Source organism: Schistocerca gregaria, chromosome 1, assembly GCF_023897955.1.
Source record: "Schistocerca gregaria isolate iqSchGreg1 chromosome 1, iqSchGreg1.2, whole genome shotgun sequence".
NCBI lineage: Eukaryota > Metazoa > Arthropoda > Insecta > Orthoptera > Acrididae > Schistocerca > Schistocerca gregaria.
The window spans coordinates 11,646,006-11,666,669 of NC_064920.1; the positions used below are offsets into that span (position 1 = coordinate 11,646,006).

General features: G+C 40.3%; 1 protein-coding gene across 4 annotated transcripts in view; it reads right to left on the bottom strand.

Annotated features, from left to right (window-relative positions):
- The window catches only part of LOC126325221 (serine/threonine-protein phosphatase 2A 56 kDa regulatory subunit gamma isoform-like), a 317,252-nt gene that overhangs the window by 83,336 nt on the left and 213,252 nt on the right, over window positions 1-20,664 (bottom strand). For all 4 annotated transcript variants that reach the window (XM_049995158.1, XM_049995168.1, XM_049995181.1 and 1 more), the window contains one exon: window positions 17,769-17,838. In XM_049995158.1, the coding sequence (XP_049851115.1) occupies window positions 17,769-17,838 (70 nt within the window). The remainder of the gene's footprint in view (window positions 1-17,768; window positions 17,839-20,664) is intronic.

The window sequence follows — 20,664 nt, forward strand, 5'->3', positions numbered from 1 at the left end:
AGTTTTGTAACAAAGACCTAAATGTTAAAATCTGAACACTTTGGTCGATCTTAACGATCGACATTTCATATAAAAGTGAATCATTAAAATTTCAAATGTTGCAAATATCAACTCTGTAACTTTATTTGTTTAAAAGATACAGTAAATTTAAATTACCAGTATTTTCCGGGTAAGCATCAGATCATCTCCTCCTCCACACAAAACCCACTGAATGATGACAGCATGACACCTTATTGATTCACTAGGTAATCGAATATTTGTTGCAAGTTTCGTGCATAATAGTTAGTTTTGCTCTTTATTTATTTATTTAGCAGAAAGCACATTGGTCCAAGGCTACTGACCGTGACATTGTACTGGTTTTATATGAAAGTATTTAACGTTTATTACGTAATGGATATTATTGTTACTTTATTTAGAATGTGAAAATGGTCAAACTCTGATTATTTAAATATGTTAAAATGTAAAATAATGTAGACTAAGCTGTAGCCAATCAGATGGTGGATTCAGGGAAGGGAACTGCACTAGTTAATTGAGCGACGATGTTCAGCACGCGGGAGAGATGGGCAGAGGGAGAGTGCTGGTGCAGACACAAAAGTGGACAGTGCTGGTCTAAACACCAAAGAGTACAGTTCGGATTGAGACACAAAAACGGACAGTAGGTCTTTAGATAGTTAGGAAGTGAAACGACTTAGAAAATTTCACATTGTGTGGTATCGTGGGACTTAGTCTCTGAGCGGTGAACAGCCATGCGCCTGATGTTAACTCTTAACTTTCTGCGTAGATAACGAAGTGGAGTATTGGACTTGTATTTCGCAATGAGATTGTAAACAATCGAACTGCGTCAAATGGATATGCGCTCAAGTGTAACAGTAACTCTAAATACGACCACTTTCGCTATTAGTTTCCTTTCTGAATAAACATTATTCTAACCAAATCACAACTGTGTGGCATACATCATTTATGGGTCATTAATTTAGTTCCCGATATTATTATTACTGTTATTATGTGTTACATTAACTTTGTATGTGGGTTTGACAACCAACAAGCTGTCTGTCCGCATGAATAGCCACCAACAAACTGTGGCTAGAGGTCTGCGCGGATGCGGATATCCGCGGGTCACCTGCGGTTAATGAGCAAGGCATCTGCCCAGTACGTATGTTGCAATGTTAGCTGAAAACTCCAAGTCTGTTGACATTCTTGGAATCTTGCAAGGCCTGGGTAGAGAGGACTTCTGTTGTCCTCAGCCCCTGGCTATGACCAACCTAGCTGTACCCAAGATACCTGGGCCTAATCTGTTTCCATGACCGTGGCCTATGAAGTGCTCTCTGGGTGGCAAACTTGCCCACTGTCTGCTAGACAGGCGCCCGTTGCAATTTTCCGCTGCCTTCAGTTAGCGCTTTGTAGTGACCGAGTGACAACGTGCATCGTAGCAAACATCAGTGAGAGTTCTTTCTTCAAATGAACACCATATCGATGGATACAATTTCTTGCAAGGTGAGAAAAGGTGATTTTACATTAGTGAAGGAAAACAAATTGAAATCGCCAATTTGGAAAAAAATTCCGATACGTATTTGATGGCAACGAAAAGGTAAAAGATGTAGTGGCTCGTTTTGCATGTAAAAAAGTATATTCCTACACTCGACACAAAAGTGGAACTTCAAATTTGCTAAAACATTTGTGCGAGGCTGGACAAAGTTGCATAATTACTTATTTAAATTCCAAGAGAGGCGTGAAAGTTCCTGAAGTTCCGCCAAATTTGAAGACAGCTGCGAAAGAAAAACTTATCAATCTTGTCAGCAAAGACATTTTACCATTCGAAGTTGTGTGTGGATCTGGGTTTCTCGAGATGGCACAGTTTCTTATTGATGTGGGGGCCAAGTACAGCACAGTGAGTGCTAAGGAACTGCTACCTCATCCAACCACAATATCCAGAAATTTGAAGGAAATGGCCGATCATGTGCGTGAAACTGTCTCCGCAGAAGTGAAGAATATATTCAGAGATATAGGTGGAGCACTAACTATCGTTTTATGGACTGATTCATACCGTAAAATAAACTATATGGGAGTGACTGCACATTATGTTAATTATGAAGAAGTGAAACTGGAGGATCGAGTGTTGTGCACCAGAAATTTTGAGAGATATTAAAAAAACAGGAGAAAACATTAAGCTTGAATTAATTAAGATACTATGGTCGTTCGATTTATTCAGTGCTGTGAATAACATCATGTTCGTTACGGATAGAGGTCCAAATATTGTGGCAGAACTTCGCCAATACAAGAGGCTCTCGTGCTCAGCACACATTCTTAATACTGTGCTGGAGCACGACTCGAGGAGACGCGAATGATGAGAAGAGTGACATGCAGCGACTAATAAATTCGTGTCAAGCTATGACAACGTTCTTTAAAAGATCTGGTCTTCAGAAGTCATTGAAAGGAGATACAGACACACAATGGAACAGTATATTGGATATGTTTGAGTCTATTAATTCACAATGGTTTGAAGTTCTGTCAATTTTGTCAGAGAAAAATCAAGATAATTTGATTGATTCTATAGACAAGAGGATGTTGGAAGATATAATAACCTTTCTGACACCATCTAAAATAGCTTCTTGTGATCTCGAAGCATCCAAAACCCCTACGCTTTATTTGTGTGTGTTCTCTCCTTCCTTGGGGGGGGGGGGGAAAAAAAAAAAAAAAAAAAAAAAAAAAAAAAAAAAAAAAAAAAAAAAAAAAAAAAAAAAGAAAAGGACTGCAGCCCGTTTCTGATAAATTTAAAGAGTACAGCCAAATCTATTTTAATCAGCAAACAAGACATAACAGGAACCCATAAACTTGCAACGTTTTTGAATCCAAAATATAAAAACCTAAAATTTCTTAGCAGTGCCGAAAAAGATGGAGTTGTAAAGGAGGCGAAAAATTATGTTACGACACATCCTAAAATTGTTTGTAGTTCCATTAAACTCTGAAAAAAAAAAAAAAAAAAATACTTTTTAACATTAAAAGTATTAACTGCGAAATCTACCGCAAATTTTGTCTTAGTAATGTAGACCAATGTTGAGGATGTTTTAAAGTGTGAAAAACTTTGTTTAGTTGAGAATTAAACAGACATTTCATTTATCGCTAAGTCTTAATTCGATAAATCAGCCAAAAGGCGAGGTTCGAGATTTCAATCTTATTTTTAGCTAAAGCTAAATGGACTCCTAATTTCTATAACCACTGATTTTGTTGTCACTCTTAGGAAGACTAGTTATTTCTCCCAGACAATGTCAATTATTGCTGGCAGTTTAACTTTTTCACAGGTGCACTAGCGTTTTGCAGTGTAAGGCTAATACTGTAAATATTTTCACCTGGAAATGACGAGCACCGAACGCGTAAGCTATAATATAATCATCAGCTGACATGAATGGCTTCAAAATTTGACACATCCAAGCAGTGAGTGCAAAACAGGTGTCAGTAAATGATGCAATGTGCTAGTAACAGTTTAAAACCATCGTCACTTTCAGCTGCCTTGGCACAAGAGCAGCGAAATATAATTGTTTCTATACACGTATTTTCATCATTTAATTTAATACTATTACATTGAATTTTATTTTTTAAATAGTGTTCCCAATCTCACAAGATCCGAGTCAGTACTGCGTGTGCTCCAGAGCGCCAATGCTTTCCTGTTTGGAATGGCCTGCTTTAGAGTAGGTATAGAGCATTTCCTGTGATTTAGAAAGTCAAAAGTAGTTAAGTTGTCGCAGAAATGGCACCCTAACAATAACTATGTCATTACATACCATAATTCTAAGTACTACTACTCATTACACATTCAAAACTTAAATACATGCGGATGCGGATAGGGAACTTGCGGATGCGGATTAATTGCTGCGGATGCGGATTGGGACCTTGCAGATGCGGATTGCACTTTTCTTATCCACGCAGACCTCTAACTGTGGCCAAGAAGTAAGTGGTGGTGGTGGTGGTGGTGGTGGTGGTGGTGGTGGTGGTGTTTGGTTTGAGGGCACTCAACTACGCAGTCATCACCACCCGTACACAGTCCGATTCCTTTTCACACAGTCCGATTCCTTTTCACACAGTCCAATTCCTTTTCACACAGTCCAATTCCTTTTCACACAGTCCAATTCCTTTTCACACAGTCCAATTCCTTTTCACACAGTCCAATTCCTTTTCACACAGTCCAATTCCTTTTCACACAGTCCAATTCCTTTTCACACAGTCCAATTCCTTTTCACACAGTCCAATTCCTTTTCACACAGTCCAATTCCTTTTCACACAGTCCAATTCCTTTTCACACAGTCCAATTCCTTTTCACACAGTCCAATTCCTTTTCACACAGTCCAATATAGCCACTGTCACGAATAAGAAACAAGTGGAACACACTGTTTCAGAGCATGCTGCCCAACATGACATCCATCATTTCTATGACTTCTTCACAGCCTGTGCTGGATGTAGCCTTACCACCAACACCAGCATTTCTGAATTGCGTAGGTGGGAACCTTCCCTGCAATATACCCCACATTCCCTTATCCTCCTGGCCTCAACTCCCTTCTCTGTTTCCATTCCAGTATCCCCGAATATGGAAGTAAACAGGAATATAAAAAAAGTGAGTAAGGTTTATCTGTTTAGCAAGAGTGTTAGGATGCAGATTTCAGACCACCTAACAGATCAATATGAAAATTTCTGGTCCGACTCTGACAATGTTGAGTGTTTATGGAAAAAGTTCAAGGCAATCGTAAAATGCGTTTTAGACAGGTACGTGCTGAGTAAAACTGTGAGGCATGGGAAAAACTCACCGCGGTTCAACAACAAAGTTAGGAAACTACTGCGAAAGCAAAGAGAGCTTCACTGCACGTTTAAATGCAGCCAAAACCTCTCAGACAAACAGAAGCTAAACGATGTCAAAGTTAGCTTAAGGAGGGCTTTGCGTGAAGCGCTCAATGAATTCGAAAGTAAAATTCTATGTACTGACTTGACAGAAAACCCTAGGAAGTTCTGGTCTTACGTTAAATCAGTAAGTGGCTCGAAACAGCATATCCAGACCATCTGGGACGATGATGGCATCGAAACAGAGGATGACATGCGTAAAGCTGAAATACTAAACACCTTTTTCCAAAGCTGTTTTACAGAGGAAGACCGCATTGCAGTTCCTTCTCTAAATCCTCTCACGAACGTAAAAATGGCTGACATCGAAATAAGTGTCCAAGGAATAGAAAAGCAACTGAAATCACTCAACAGAGGAAAGTCCACTGGACCTGACGGAATACCAATTCGATTCTACACAGAGTACGCGAAAGAACTTGCCCCCTTCTAACAGCCATGTACCTCAAGTCTCTAGAGGAACGGAAGGTTCCAAATGATTGGAAAAGAGCACAGCTAGTTCCAGTTTTCAAGAAGGGTCGTCGAGCAGATGCGAAAAACTATAGACCTATATCTCTGACGTTGATCTGTTGTAGAATTTTAGAACATGTTTTTTGCTTGCGTATCATGTCATTTCTGGAAACCCAGAATCTACTCTGTAGGAATCAACATGCATTCCGGAAACAGCGATTGTGTGAGACCCAACTCGCTTTATTTGTTCATGAGACCCAGAAAATATTAGATACAGGCTCCCAGATCGATGTCATTTTCCTTAACTTCTGGAAGGCGTTTGATACAGTTCCGTACTGTCACCTGATCAACAAAGTAAGAGCCTACGGAATATCAGACCAGGTGTGTGGCTGAATTGAAGAGTTATATATATATATATATATATATATATATATATATATATATATATATATATAGAGAGAGAGAGAGAGAGAGAGAGAGAGAGAGAGAGAGAGAGAGAGAGAGAGACTTCCACATGGGAAAAATATATTAAAAAGAAAGATTCCAAGACTTACCGAGCGGGAAAGTGCCGGCAGACAGGCACATGAACAAAACACACAAACACACACACAGAACTGCTAGCTAAGAAGCAACCATCGGTTGCGAAAGCTAGCAATTCTGTGTGTGTGTTTTGTTCATGTGCCTGTCTGCCGGCGCTTTCCCGCTTGGTAAGTCTTGGAATCTTTGTTTTTAATATATATATGACCTAGTAGATAGTGTTGGAAGTTCCGTGCAGCTTTTCGCGGGTGATGCTGTAGTATACAGAGAAGTTGCAGCATTAGAAAATTGCAGCGAAATGCAGGAACATGAGCAGCGGATAGGCACTTGATGCAGGGAGTGGAAGCTGACCCTTAACATAGACAAATGTAATGTATTGCGAATACACAGAAAGAAGGATCCTTTATTGTATGATTATATGATAGCGGAACAAACACTGGTAGCAGTTACTTCTGTAAAATATCTGGGTGTATGCGTGCAGAACGATTTGAAGTGGAATGATCATATAAAGTTAACTGTTGGTAAAGTGGGTGCCAGGTTGAGATTCACTGGGAGAGTCCTTAGAAAATGTAGTCCATCAACAAAACACTCGTTCGACCTATACTTGAGCATTGCTCATCAGAGTGGGATCCGTACCAGTTCGAGTTGACAGAGGAGATAGAGAAGGTCCAAAGAAGAGTGGCGCGTTACGTCATAAGGTTATTTGGTAATAGTGATAGTGTGGAGATGTTTAGCAAACTCAAGTGGTAGACTCTGCAAGAGAGGTGCTCTGCGTCGTGGTGTAGGTTTCGAGAGGGTGCGTTTCTGGATGAGGTATCGAATATATTGCTTCCCCCTATTTATACCTCCCGAGGAGATCACGAATGTAAAATTAGAGAGATTCGAGCGCGGACAGAGGCTTTCCGGCAATCGTTCTTCCCGCAAACCATACGCGACGAACAGCAAAGGGAGGTAATGACAGTGGCATGTAAAGTGCCCTCCACCACACACCGTTGGGTGGCTTGCGGAACATAAATGTAGATGTACTTAGCTCTCACTCCACTATCGTACACTATATGGTGAGAAGCAACTTCACTTCCATAACATTGTTACAAGTAACAGACTTAGCAACATAACAATGAAATTATTAAATTTTTGGCAACATAAAAAACTTTGATGGAATAAAAAATCTTCTTACCAAGCAGCAGCTGGAGAAACCACGCAAAAAAAACGAGGATTTCAGGATGCAAGCTTTCGGAGCCAGTGGCTGCTCCTTCCAATAGAAGAGCTGAACAGTAAGCAAGAGGGGTCAAGAAAAAGAACTGGAGAGATTTAGGAAGACGGGCTAAGTTTGGAAAAGTCTCCCAGAACCCTGGGTCAGGGGAGAGTTACCAGATGGGATGAGAAGGGAAGACTGACTGTTGGGAACTGCACCAGACTAGATTTGACAATCTGAGAGCCTAAGCAGGAGGACAGATTAATATGCAAGACAGAGATTACTGAACAAGTTAATATGAGTGGAAATCTAAGTGCATAGTATGTAATAGTGTGCAGAGCAGGACAGCGAAAAATAGATGGATCAGAAAATAAAAGATGTAGAAACTAAATCAGAGTGAAGAAAGGAGTAGTTACTGTGAAGAAATGCTGAGACAGAAGAAATTAATGTAAATTAAGGCCAGGTGGGTGTTAAGAGCCAAGGAAATGCTGTAGCACCTGCAGAGTACTGAGAAACTTCTGTCTGGGGAAGACTCTGCATAATGCATGTGGTCAAACAAGCACCAAGGTCACGACTTATGTTGTATAGCGTGCTCTGAAACATGATATCATTTGTTGCTGGTATACACCGTCTGCCTATCCCCATTCATCCTAATTACCAACTTGTTGATAGGCATGCCAATGTAAGGGGGCAAACAGTGTTTACATAATAGCTGGTATATAACACGTGGTGTTCCACAGGTGGCTCTCCCTTTGATAGGGTATGTTTTGCCACTACAGAGTGTATACGATGAGTCTTGCAGTGGGGACAGTTACAGGGGTAGGAATCATATAGGTAGGGAGATGGATATAGAGGGAGCAGAGGATCTGACAAGAATACTGCAGAGATTGGAAGTGTGATGGAAAGCTATTCTAGGTGTGATGGGCAAAATTTCTGACAGAATGGATCTCATTTCAGGGCATGATTTTAAGTGGTCACGGCCTTGTCAAAGTAGCTAGTTAATACATTTGCCTGAAATGGCTATATGGGAGGGAACATCTGATATGGAATAGATGGTGACTTTCAAAATGTAAGTGCTGTTTGGCAGTAGGTTTAATGTGGACAGAAATGTGTAGCTGCCCTTTGGTGAGGATAAGATCAAAAATCAAAGAAATTGGCATGGGATTGTATTTAGAGGTACCAAGAATTTTAACAGGTCAGCCTCACTACGAGTCCAAATGGCAAATATGTCATCAATGTTTCTAAACCAAACCAGCGGCTGAATCTTACGGATCCCAGGAAACCCCACCATGGGACCCAAACAGGGGTCTTTTCCAATCTCTGACCTTTTTCGTAAACCTCCCCAGTCCTTTTTTTCACCCCTCTTGTGTAACCTTCAACTCTTCTGCCGGAAGGAGCAACCAGTGGCTCCAAAATCTCGCACATCCAAAACCTTTCTCTGTGTGTGTTTTCCTGCTGCCACTTGGTGAGCAGAAATAGTAACGTGTGTGTTTGTGAGGCCATCTTCCACACCAGCTGTTATAAACCAATCATTACCAGTTTTCACGTTTTAAGCTATTGCAATCACAGAATGGAACATCATCTGTGGTCATTGTGTGTGTGTGTGTGTGTGTGTGTGTGTGTGTGTGTGTGAGAGAGAGAGAGAGAGAGAGAGAGAGAGAGAGAGAGAGAGAGAGAGAGATATGGGAGATGCTGGGTCACAGATACACACAACAAAAAGACTGTTGCAATTAAAGCTTTCAGCCCCCCCCCCCCCCCCCCCCACACACACACCTTTAGTCTCACACAACTGTTGTTGGTTTCAGCTTTAATTATAAGAGTCTTTTTGTTGTGCCTATTTGCAACTCAGCATCTTCGCTATATGGTGAGTAGCAACTTTCCTTTTTATAATATTGTTCCATTCCAACCTGGATTTTCCAGTATTTCCTTATAAAATCATTGCAGAATTTACTTACAGGGTTTTTGTCTCTCTACACACTTGGCAAACCACCGTTTTATTCCTCATTGTTAGGAGGGGTTGAAAAAAAAACGTTCATTTCACTTTTACTCTTGGCAGTTTTTTCGAAGCCACTTTCTCTTATATTGGTGTTTGTTTGCAGTTCAGCCCACTTTGTAAAACTTCTCAACATAATCAAAACTGTTGTTTTACAAGTTACACATCCAGCACAGTGTTTTATTTATTCATTTCTTTTCTGTGTAGGTTGTGAGCATTGCCAACAATGGAATGACTTTTATTTTACTGTGTGTGTGTGTGTGTGTGTGTGTGTGTGTGTGTGTGTGTGTGTGGTGCGTGTGTGTGTGGTGCGTGTGTGTGTGGTGCGTGTGTGTGTGTGTGTGTGTGTGTGTGTGTGAATTACTGAAGATCTCTTAGTTGTTTAAAAGAGATTTAGTGGAAAAGGGGGAACGGATGTGTGTCGAGAACAGACTGAGTTGTGGGGGGAGTGTTGATGGTGGTATTGATGGTGGTGATGGTGTGGACATTAATTAGTGGAAAAATTAATTAGGAGGACATAGTAGTGGTGAATAGGAACTGATTGGGGGTGGGGGTATAGCGATTGGGTGTCATGTAATAGAGGTGTGGTCAAATGTCTACACTGACTATTGTAGGATGCGAGACATTACTTTGAAAATTGTGTGGTTTACATTGTTGTTCTAATTGTTTATGATCTGTTTGCTTTCCACTGGGATTTTTTAAATGTCATAGTTTTCTTTTAGGGTGACAAGGTGTTTTTTTGTTCGATTTCCATGTCTGTGTCTCTGGTGGTAATTTTATGTCCATTTTGGTGTAGATATTCAGTGAAAGCTGAATGAAATGCCCTATACAATGAACTGTCGTAAACTTCCGTGCTCTGTGTATCTGACATCAAACATTCTGGTTTGATTTATTTATCTTCCACCACATTTATTATGTTTCAGATGGTAAATTTTTTATCTTTAATGTAGATATGTTTTTCTATTAATTTTGAAAAGACTTTTCAATCGAATCATTTGCATGGTGAGTTATTTTTATGCCTCATTTTCTGACAATATTACATATGCTGCACGAGTTTTGTGGTTGTATGTCATTATGTACATGTTTTATTTTCTTTCTTTTCTTATTTTGTGATCCTATTCTTAAGTTTTGTATGTCTCTTTGTGTGGGTCTGTTATTGTGTTCGTGATAACCGTGTTTCTATCTTTTTCTTTACTTCATTACTTAACTTTGTTCCTATGATATCCTTGTATCCATTGTCTGTAGCTATTTGTGCTATGCTATTTTTTCCTTTGTTGTGGTTGTCTTGTCTGTGTCTAATAGTACTGTGTTTAGCTTGTGGGGCTTGTATCCAAATGCTGCTTATTTGTGAGCGTTTGGGCAATTTGATGTCTGGTGTATTATTGTATCCATTGTTGTTGATTTTTCAGTTTATATCAAATGTGTGTTTGCAGTTCTGAAGAATGTACAAGAAAATTAAATACCTGTTTTGCTCTTTTTCTATTTTAAAATTTACTGTAATATGAACAGCATTTATGTCTGTATTTAGCTGGTCAATTCTGCTGTTTGGTTCATCTACCAGGACGTCATCCACATATTGGATCCAGCACAGGACATTGTACCTACCTGGCACTATTTGTTACGTATGATTTGTTAAACATGGTTCGTAAATATTTTTGCTAGGATTCCAGACACTGCGGATCCCACTGGAAACCCTGCACTTTGAAAATAGAGTTCATTATTGAACTGAAAATAGCTCTGTTATTTTATTTTATTAGTTGTAGCAGCTTGAATGTTTCCGTGATGTATTCACATGGAAGTGTACCAGGTCTCTTAAGATTTTCTTATACTTTGAGAGATCTGCGAATAGAAATGCAAACGAGTGTTGCCAATTTAAGTTGCATATACAGCCGAACGTGTACATGAATGCTACTTCGGTACTGATCAGAACAATACAGCTCTTAAGTTTTGCCAACTAGTAAGCTCTTGCCACCAGCAGGACATGTTACTTGTTACAATTAACAGAAAACTAATGAAACTGCAACAAGAAAAGACTACTGTATATTCAAATACATTAATTTTGCAGAGTGTATTTTGTAAAATTATAATCTAAATACACATGTGCAAATTTTGTTATCTACCACAAAACTGGTGTCATTTATTTCTGCATGAGATGACTTTCTGAATATTTTGTTTTATATAAAAGCAGTAAAACACCCATTGAAATTGTTGGCAAAATATTTCCGTTTAACTGAATACTAAGGACTTTGGGGTAAGAATTCACAGAATGAGTGCTCTTACTGGGGATGGAGTGGAATAATAATGGTGGTTGTGTGAAAAACCCCAAGATATGAGCTCTGAGCAGTTTACTGTGGAAGTTAAATGAAATCTGGAAGTAAACTTTGATCACAAATCAGGATCCACACATGAACTTGCCAATGTTAAAACCAGTAGTGGAAGAGGACGTAAACTTTGATACTTTTACCACTTGCCAGTATAACTTAAAACATTCAGGGTAATTAATTAATACAGTTCTGCTCTCTCAAAAACTACATGGGAATATTTGTAATAAATATTGTCCATGTGAATGAGGCATTAATTATTCATTTACAGTACACTGTTACAGACGTGTTTCAGTGTCACCGAGTAGTAACACACTTGGTTATTACAATTTAAATAGAGGTTGGATACACTAGGAGTTAAAATAAAAATTCTGTTTATTTACCGATTTAAAACTTATTTTCAAACCTCTGGAACAATAGACAAAGATTGTTGCTACTAAACTTATTTGATGTACTAGTGCTGTGAAGTGTTCGTAGATATCTATAGCTATTCATCTGATTTTATAGACAAAATAGAGGTGTTGTTGAGATCCAAGCCTCATCAAGAGTAGAGATAGCATCCTGAACACCAGCATTTACCACATGCTATAGAAAAATGTGAAACAAGTACTGGTATTTTATGGAGTGGATATAACTGACTAGCAAGTGACCATTTACTTTTCTATTTTCCACCCAGTTGGCAAGATCATCATCATCATCAGCAGCAGCAGCAGCAGCAGCAGCAGCAGCAGCAGCTTCATTATTAGCTTTTCCAATACACCTTCAGTATTAGAGATCAGTATTTTTGGGAGATAACTGGAATTATTCACTGTTTTGGTGACATGACATTACGAGTACCAGTGGATAGTACCGTACATTTTGAAGATTATTTTGTTATAAAGAAGGAATGGCCAAGAACTGTGGACACACATAGTTCTCAGTATATCTGCTCAGTGTAATGTGGAGTGTGAAAGCAACAGGATCAAGGCTACACATTGCATTTAAGTACTGTGTATTAATCCTAGCAATACGAAGGGGGCTGTATTTCATGGCTACATTTTGAAAAAATTGTAATGTAGTCAGTTACTTCACATTTTAAAATTATAAAAATGAAGTCTTCTACCAGCTTCCATAAATGCTTTAAATTTTTCAGTTAAAAAGTCCATTGATATTTCTAAGAATGCATTAAAAGATATTTTCAGGTCCTGGGACCCCGTTGCACATCAGTACCTTTTTAAAATGTATGCTGTTAATAAAAAGAAACTCTGCCCAAACAAGCCACGTAGGCCCAACAGTACTGACCAGCCACCGTGTCCTCCTCAGCCCACAGGCATCACTGGATGCAGATATGGAAGGGCATGTGGTCAGCATACTGCTCACCTGGCCGTATGTCAGTTTACGAGACTGGAGTTGCTACTTCTCAATCAAGTAGCTCTTCAGGTTGCCTCACAAGGGCTGAGTGCACCCCAATTGCCAACAATATTCAGTAGACTAGATGGTCACCCATCCAAGTACTATCCCAGCCCGACAGCGCCTAACTTCGGCGATCTGGCGCGAACCAGGGTTACCACTGCAGCAAGGCCGTTGGCATGTTGTTAATAAAGTCAACTGCAATTAACAATTTTCGTGGAATGAGATTTTCACTCTGCAGTGGAGTGTGCGCTGATATGAAACTTCCTGGCAGATTAAAACTGTGTGCCGGACTGAGATTCAAACTCGGGACCTTTGCCTTTTGTGGGCAAGTGCTCTACCAACTGAGCTACGCAAGCACGAGTCACGCCCCATCCTAACAGCTATACTTCTGCCAGCATATCGTCTCCTACCTTCCAAACTTTACAGAAGCTCTCCTGCGATCCTTTCAGTTTTAATCCGCCGGGAAGTTTCATATCAGCGCACACTCCGCTGCAGAGAGAAAATCTCATTCTGGAAACATCCCACAGGCTGTGACTAAGCCATGTCTCCGCAATATCCTTACTTTCAGGAGTGTTAGTTCTGCACGGTTCGCAGGAGAGCTTCTGTAAAGTTTGGAAGGTAGGAGACGAGATACTGGCAGAAGTAAAGCTGTGAGAACGGTGCGAGAGTCGTGCTTCCGTAGCTCAGATGGTACAGCACTTGCCCGCGAAAGGCAAAGTTTCCGAGTTCGAGTCTCGGTCCGGCACACAGTTTTAATCTGCCAGACAGTTTCAACAATTTTTTTTAAAAATTTTTAAGGTGACAAAGTATTTCTTTTTGATATTTAAAAATGTACAGTTGTAGCATCTTTCATAACAATACATCACCTATTACTGTAACACTTTTTGAATTCTTTCAGTTCTCAACAACATGGAGAATTTACCTTCCAATCTTTGCGAACGACACCCCACTGTGAATTTTGGTTTGGTCATTAATACTCTCTACTGTCATTAGTTCCGTAATTATATAAGTATACAGAGTGTTTCTGTAAGTGTGTGCAAAAATGTAACAGGACATAGAGGATGCTTCACCAAACAATCTGAGGTAGGGAACCTGTGGTGAGAGAAGCCAGCTTAAGGAGTAAACGTGTCTACTGCTTTCTCTCGCATTGCTGTTTTCCAGCTCATTTACAAGTAACATATGTACAAGTTTACACATACTGTGCTGTTTATTTACAAGTGCATTCTTTGTTTCCTGCAAGGATACAAGGATGACAAGCTTGGTTACTACGAAGTCGTGATGTAGATTTTGTTTACTTTACTTGTCCACAAGGTGGCTCTGTTGTATCATATTTACACTGTCCCATGACAGAACATGCTATGAATCCCTGACAGAACCAGTCATTACTCAGTGCTATTCAGAGATGTACAGTACAATATGATGGAGCAATACCAGTACAGTTTCGCAGAACTCACTGACATGCAATTTGTGTATGGAGAAGATCACTGCAATGCTCTCGCTGCTGAAAGGCTGTACAGGGTTCCCAACAGGCATCATGTATCACGATGAGTGCTTATTTCTCTCAGTCAATGAATGCAGGAAACTAGTTCATAGGAAAGAAGAAACGAAGGACCTGGCAACATGAGGACTACTCTCACACCAGATGTTCAAGAGGGGGTGCTGGAATGTGTTGCAGCAGGTACCACTACAAGTATTCACTGTATTGCACTAGAAATAGGCACTGCACATGCTAGCATGTAGTGAGTACTCCACGAACAATTGTAGCTGTATCACCTACAATGAGATCACGGAACGTTTGCGACTGACTCTGCATCAAGGGTCTCACTGTGTCACTGGTCGCTCCAACAATGGATTGAGCGACCAGATTTCCTCCAAATCATGCTGTTTACTGACTAGGCCTCATTTGATTGTGATGGTATTTCGAACAACAGGAACAGCCATGTGTGGGATGAGGAAAGCCATCACACTATAGTAGAGTCACACCATGAAATACATTTTGCTGTGAATATCTGGGCCAGCATTGTAGGTGACAATCTCACTGGGCCATATCTTCTGTCTGGCCATCTGAACGGCCACATGTACTTGAGGTTCGTGCAAAGAGTTCTACCTGCACTGATGGAGAATGTGTCCTTGGCTGTTCACAAGAGGATGTGGATAAAACGTGACAGTGCACCACCTCATTTCAGTGTGGATGTCTGCAGCCATCTCAATGTTTCCTGGTCACTGGATTGGAATGGACTGTGAGGTCACCTGACCTGAATCCCCTTGATTATCTCCTATGGGGATATGTAGTCACTTGTGTACGAGACCCCACTCCGATACAGAGTTGGAATTAGCTAAGAGAATTTGAAACACAGCAGGGATAATTGTCGGTGTGTGTCAGAATCTTGTTTATCAATGTCAGACTTGTACTGAATTCGATGGCTGACTGTTTCAGCACATTTTGTAAGGTACTGTACAAATTGTGCATTCATTGTGTCAGTGATGGTATTTGCAGTTAACTAATGTAAATAAAAAAAAGTACATGGTAATGTGATTTTATTGCTATTGTCTCCTTAAGCTGGCTCCCCTACCTCAAACTGTTCGGTGGAGCATTCTCTATGTCGTGTTAAATTTTTGTGCACTCTTACAGGAAAAACCTGTATTTCAACTATTTGTAAGGACGTTACGAGGCAAAACTGCACAGCAGGCACATGAAACTTCCATGCCAAAGTGGGGGGGAAAACATTCGACAGGCATGTTTCAGTACAGAAATAACACAGCAGAGGCACTTTGATATTTAGTTGCCAGGAATAGTCCATTTATATAGCATTGCTCATTTAAAACTGCCTTGGAACACTGCGTCATGTGGTGCTATTATAGTGAACTGAATAAATATTTTGGTGCCTTAACTGTACTCACACATTACTGCAGTCCAAATTGCAGCAAACGCAGTTGCTAGTCCTCACATCAAGACTTCATTCACCGACAGCTTTGCATGAACAGACCAAAGTTACCCTTCTAACTGTTCACTGTTGGGCATACATCTCATGCAAGTTCTTACAAGTGATTTCTTCTAAATGCACACCAATATACTACCATTGGGCAATGTGATGCTGAGTACCTTTCTGGACTGCCACGGTGTGGTACTAACATATTAGGCTCATAAGTCACAAGCTGTTTGTCAAAGAAGTTTAAATTCTGTCATCAGAAACTGCAAAGGACTTTGAAACAGGTTAAAATATGATGATCATCAAAAGTAAGCCAAGGGTAATGGCATTCAGTCAACAGAGCAGGAAAGAAGACATTAAAAGTCGTAGGTAAGTTTTGATATTTAGGTAGCAAAACAACCATAGATGGCAGAATTGGGAAAAAAAAGGCTCATTTCTGAAAAAGAGGAATTTGTTAAAATAAATTTAAATGTTAGAAATTCTTTTGTAAAGCTATTTGTCTATAGTTTATCCTCATATAAAAGGAAGAGAAGAGTAATTTGTGCCACAACATGAGAAACAGAAGGGATCATTTGCTCATACTGAGGCATTAAGGGCTCACCAATTTAGTATTTGAGGAAAGTATGGAGGATAAAAATCAGAGGGAGACCAAGAGATGAATACGCTAAGCAGATTCAGAAGGATGTAAGATGCACTAGTTATTCGGAGTTGAAGAGGCTTGCACAGGATATAATAGCATGGAGAGCTGCATCAAATCAGTCTCTGGACTGAAGACCACCACCACCACCACCACCACCACCACAACAACAACAACGATCAAGACATCTTGTTGAAACAAGAATAGAGGTTTTAGAGATGGGGTGCTACAGGAAATTATGACACCATCGAGGTATTCTGTATTTGGTAATAGAGAAACTAATGATGGTAAAAACTGTAGAGGGAACCAGGTTATGAATAGGGTAAGCGTGTTTGAACAGATACGGTTGTAGTAATAAATCAGAGAAGCAGAGGCTTGCACACAATACGCTAGTGTGGAGCTTTGCATCAAACCAGTGTTTGGGCCGAAGGTCAAAGCAGCAGCAGCAAATACTACTACTACTACTACTACTACTACTACTACTACTACTACCACTACTTACTTACCACCACCAGCACAACCTTATTAGCTGACCACAATGTTATTGCACCTGGGAAGGAGGGGTGCTTCAGTCAGCTTACCGTGCTCTTCTATTGTGACATTTCGTGAAGACACACTGAAACGCTTGATAGCATATGCACAATCGCCTTTAAGTCATCCACAATGTGATGTATTTTCCTTAGCCACCACTGTACTTGTTTACTGTAACGTCACCACAAGTTGCCAATAACAGCCACGGAGTCCGAGTGCAATAATATTTTGGTCAGGTAAAAAACACTTTGGTTTTGAAGCCAAACATTTATTCTTCAAAATATGTAGCAGAACAGGAAGAAAAACAGAGATTTCAGCAAAAGAGAAAGTTAAGTCAGAATTTGATCTCTATACAGGTTGTGGATTAAATTAGAATAAAATGATAGTTACGAACAGACAGTTCACCTTCTATTAAAGCATGTCAACTGAAGAAACTTGAGATTGAAATACTAAAAACTTTAACACACACACACACACACACACACACACACACACACACACACACACACACACACACACCTGCAAAGAGATGTGTAAAAGACCCAAGTGTTGCTGCCAGTGCAGCATCAACATATTATTATTATCATCATCATCATCATCATCGTGCAGATTGTGGTTCCTGCACTTTATACCACTCATGGAACAGTATCGAGATGTACTCTCACTGTTTTTAATAGCTGTGAACATTCCTTACACTATTTTGTATTTCCCAATAACAAAGCTTTAAAATTTCCATTTCCAATGTTGTTACCTTTCTCTCCGTGTGTGTGTGTGTGTGTGTGTGTGTGTGTGTGTGTGTGTGTGTGTGTGTGTTTTGGCACATGCTACACCACTTTAATCAATTTTTTATTTCAGCAGCTGGTAAGCAGACAGTATCCTAAATTATTTATTTTAACATTACCTGTAAAACAAATTTCTGGTCGATGTATCTCTTTGCAACATTTGGCTGGAAGTCTGGAGACTCCAAGAACCTGAAACACAAAGTATGTAGAACTGTTATATTCCCATTCTATTTATTTAAATATTACAGACAGGTTACAAAAACTGCTTAATAGGAAACAAAACACTGTGGCCACTGACCACCTCGACATCGAATGTCACCTGGTGGCATTACGAGTTCGACAATGTCAGTACAGGTACAAGCAGAGCAAAGTCGAATGGGGAATAATTCTAAAGGTGCATTTATATCTGTGCCCCTGGCACCAAATCACCACGCACTGTGCTCAACCCGCCAGCAGGAAGAGGTAGGTGTGTCGGTGCACGCCACTTCCTCGATGTATGTGCGTATGTGATTCCGTTCACATCTAGAGACAACCGTGCAGACTACTCTAGCTGCAAGTTAAATGTGCCCACATGGACAGCTGGTGTGCCATGAGGAGTATGTTTTATCAGCTGAGCATATCTCTATGTAAGATCACAAATGCATTTCTTTCACCCTAAGACTTCTGTCTATTTTTGCTCACTGCCTTGCCACACACTGGGCAAGTTACATTTGTATTTTGCTTAACTTACAATATTAACTAATATTTACTGACATCACTTCACATTCCTAGCAAACGATAATGCATATTTTATTAGTAAAATTCTATCTAGTGTCTTTATTGTGATTTACGTCAGACCTGCACCTGCACAGTGAACGCTTGTATTCAAAATTCACACACCGAGGGTGCCTCTCCCAATGCACCAGGAGATGTCACAATGATTAAAAGTGATAAGGACATAATGTAAAAGAAAAGTAGAGTATTATTAAATACCACTAATTTAGCAAGTATGCTTTTCTATCTGCCTACAATTATTTATTTTCAAAAATATTCAATTCTAGCATGCACACATTCATGAATGCACACACGCAAAAACAGCAATAAATTGAACCACAAAAATATTGGGAACATGGGCTATCTACTTCCAAAAATATTTAAGCATTTCATTGCTGCAGCAGACACACACACCACACACCAAGCTGGGCCAAGTACTCTGTCACGATCGCCCCGACATATCTTCGGAGCTAACTAGGCCATGTCTGGACTCCTACGTGGGCCTGACTGAGCAGCCTGCCTCCTCCAGTGGTGAATATTTCTTGGTAATTTCATGTCAATTAAATACAGAAAAAAAAATTCGACCTAATCATCCCAATCCCAGGGTTTCTTTCAAATCTGGTGCATCCAATGATCCAGATAAGAGAAAAGTTACAGTTATACAAAGTGTGGATATTGTGTGAAATTTACAAGCATCTCTCTAAACATAAATGAACATAATTCTGCTTTTAATCTAGATGATGATGATACTGTGGTCTTCAGTCCAGAGCCTGGTCTGATGTAGCTCTCCATGCTACTCCATCATGTGCAGCCTTCTTTATCTCTGAGTAGCTACTGCAACCTATGTCCTTTTGAATCTGCTTAGTGTATTAATCCCTTGGTCTCCCTCTACGATTTTTACCCTCCACGCATCCCTCTAGTACTAAATTGGTGATCCCTTGATGCCTCAGAACATGACCGACCAACCGATCCCTTCCTTCTAGTCAAGTTGTGCCACAAATTTCTCTTCTCCCCAGTTCCATTCAGTACCACGTCATTAGTTATGCGATCTATCCATCTAATCTTCAGCATTTTTCTATAGCACCACATCTCGAAAGCGTATATTCTCTTCTTGTCTAAGCTATTATCTTCCATATATTAAAAACAAAGATTCCAAGACTTACCAAGCGGGAAAGCGCCGGCAAACAGGCACATGAACAAAACACACAAACACACACACAGAATTACGAGCTTTCGCAACTGGCAGTTGCTTCGTCAGGAAAGAGGGAAGGAGAGGGAAAAATGAAAGGATGTGGGTTTTAAGGGAGAGGGTAAGGAGTCATTCCAATCCCGGGAGCGGAAAGACTTCCCTTAGGGGAAAAAAAGGACAGGTGTACACTCGCGCACACACACACACACACACACATATCCATCCGCACATACACAGACACAAGCAGACATATTTAAAGGCAAAGAGTTAAGGGCAGAGATGTCAGTCGAGGCGGAAGTACAGAGGCAAAGAAGTTGTTGAAAGACAGGTGAGGTATGAGCGGCGGCAACTTGAAATTAGCGGAGGTTGAGGCCTGGCGGATATCGAGAAGAGAGGATATACTGAAGGGCGAGTTCCCATCTCCGGAGTTCGGATAGGTTGGTGTTGGTGGGAAGTATCCAGATAACTCGGACGGTGTAACACTGTGCCAAGATGTGCTGGCCGTGCATCAAGGCATGTTTAGCCACAGGGTGATCCTCATTACCAACAAACACTGTCTGCCTGTGTCCATTCATGCGAATGGACAGTTTGTTGCTGGTCATTCCCACATAGAAAGCATCACAGTGCAGGCAGGTCAGTTGGTAAATCACGTGGGTGTTTTCACATGTGGCTCTCCCTTTGATCGTGTACACCTTCCGGGTTGTGAAATGACTCCTTACCCTCTCCCTTAAAACCCACATCCTTTCATTTTTCCCTCTCCTTCCCTCTTTCCTGACGAAGCAACTGCCAGTTGCGAAAGCTCGTAATTCTGTGTGTGTGTTTGTGTGTTTTGTTCATGTGCCTGTCTGCCGGCGCTTTCCCGCTTGGTAAGTCTTGGAATCTTTGTTTTTAATATATTTTTCCCATGTGGAAGTTTCTTTCTGTTTTATTTACATCGCTATTATCTTCCATGTCGCACTTCCATACATGGCTACACTCCATACAAACACTTTCAGAAAAGACTTCCTGAAACTTAAATCTATACTCGGTGTTAACAAATGTGTCTTCTTCAGAAACTCGTCTTTGCCTTTGGC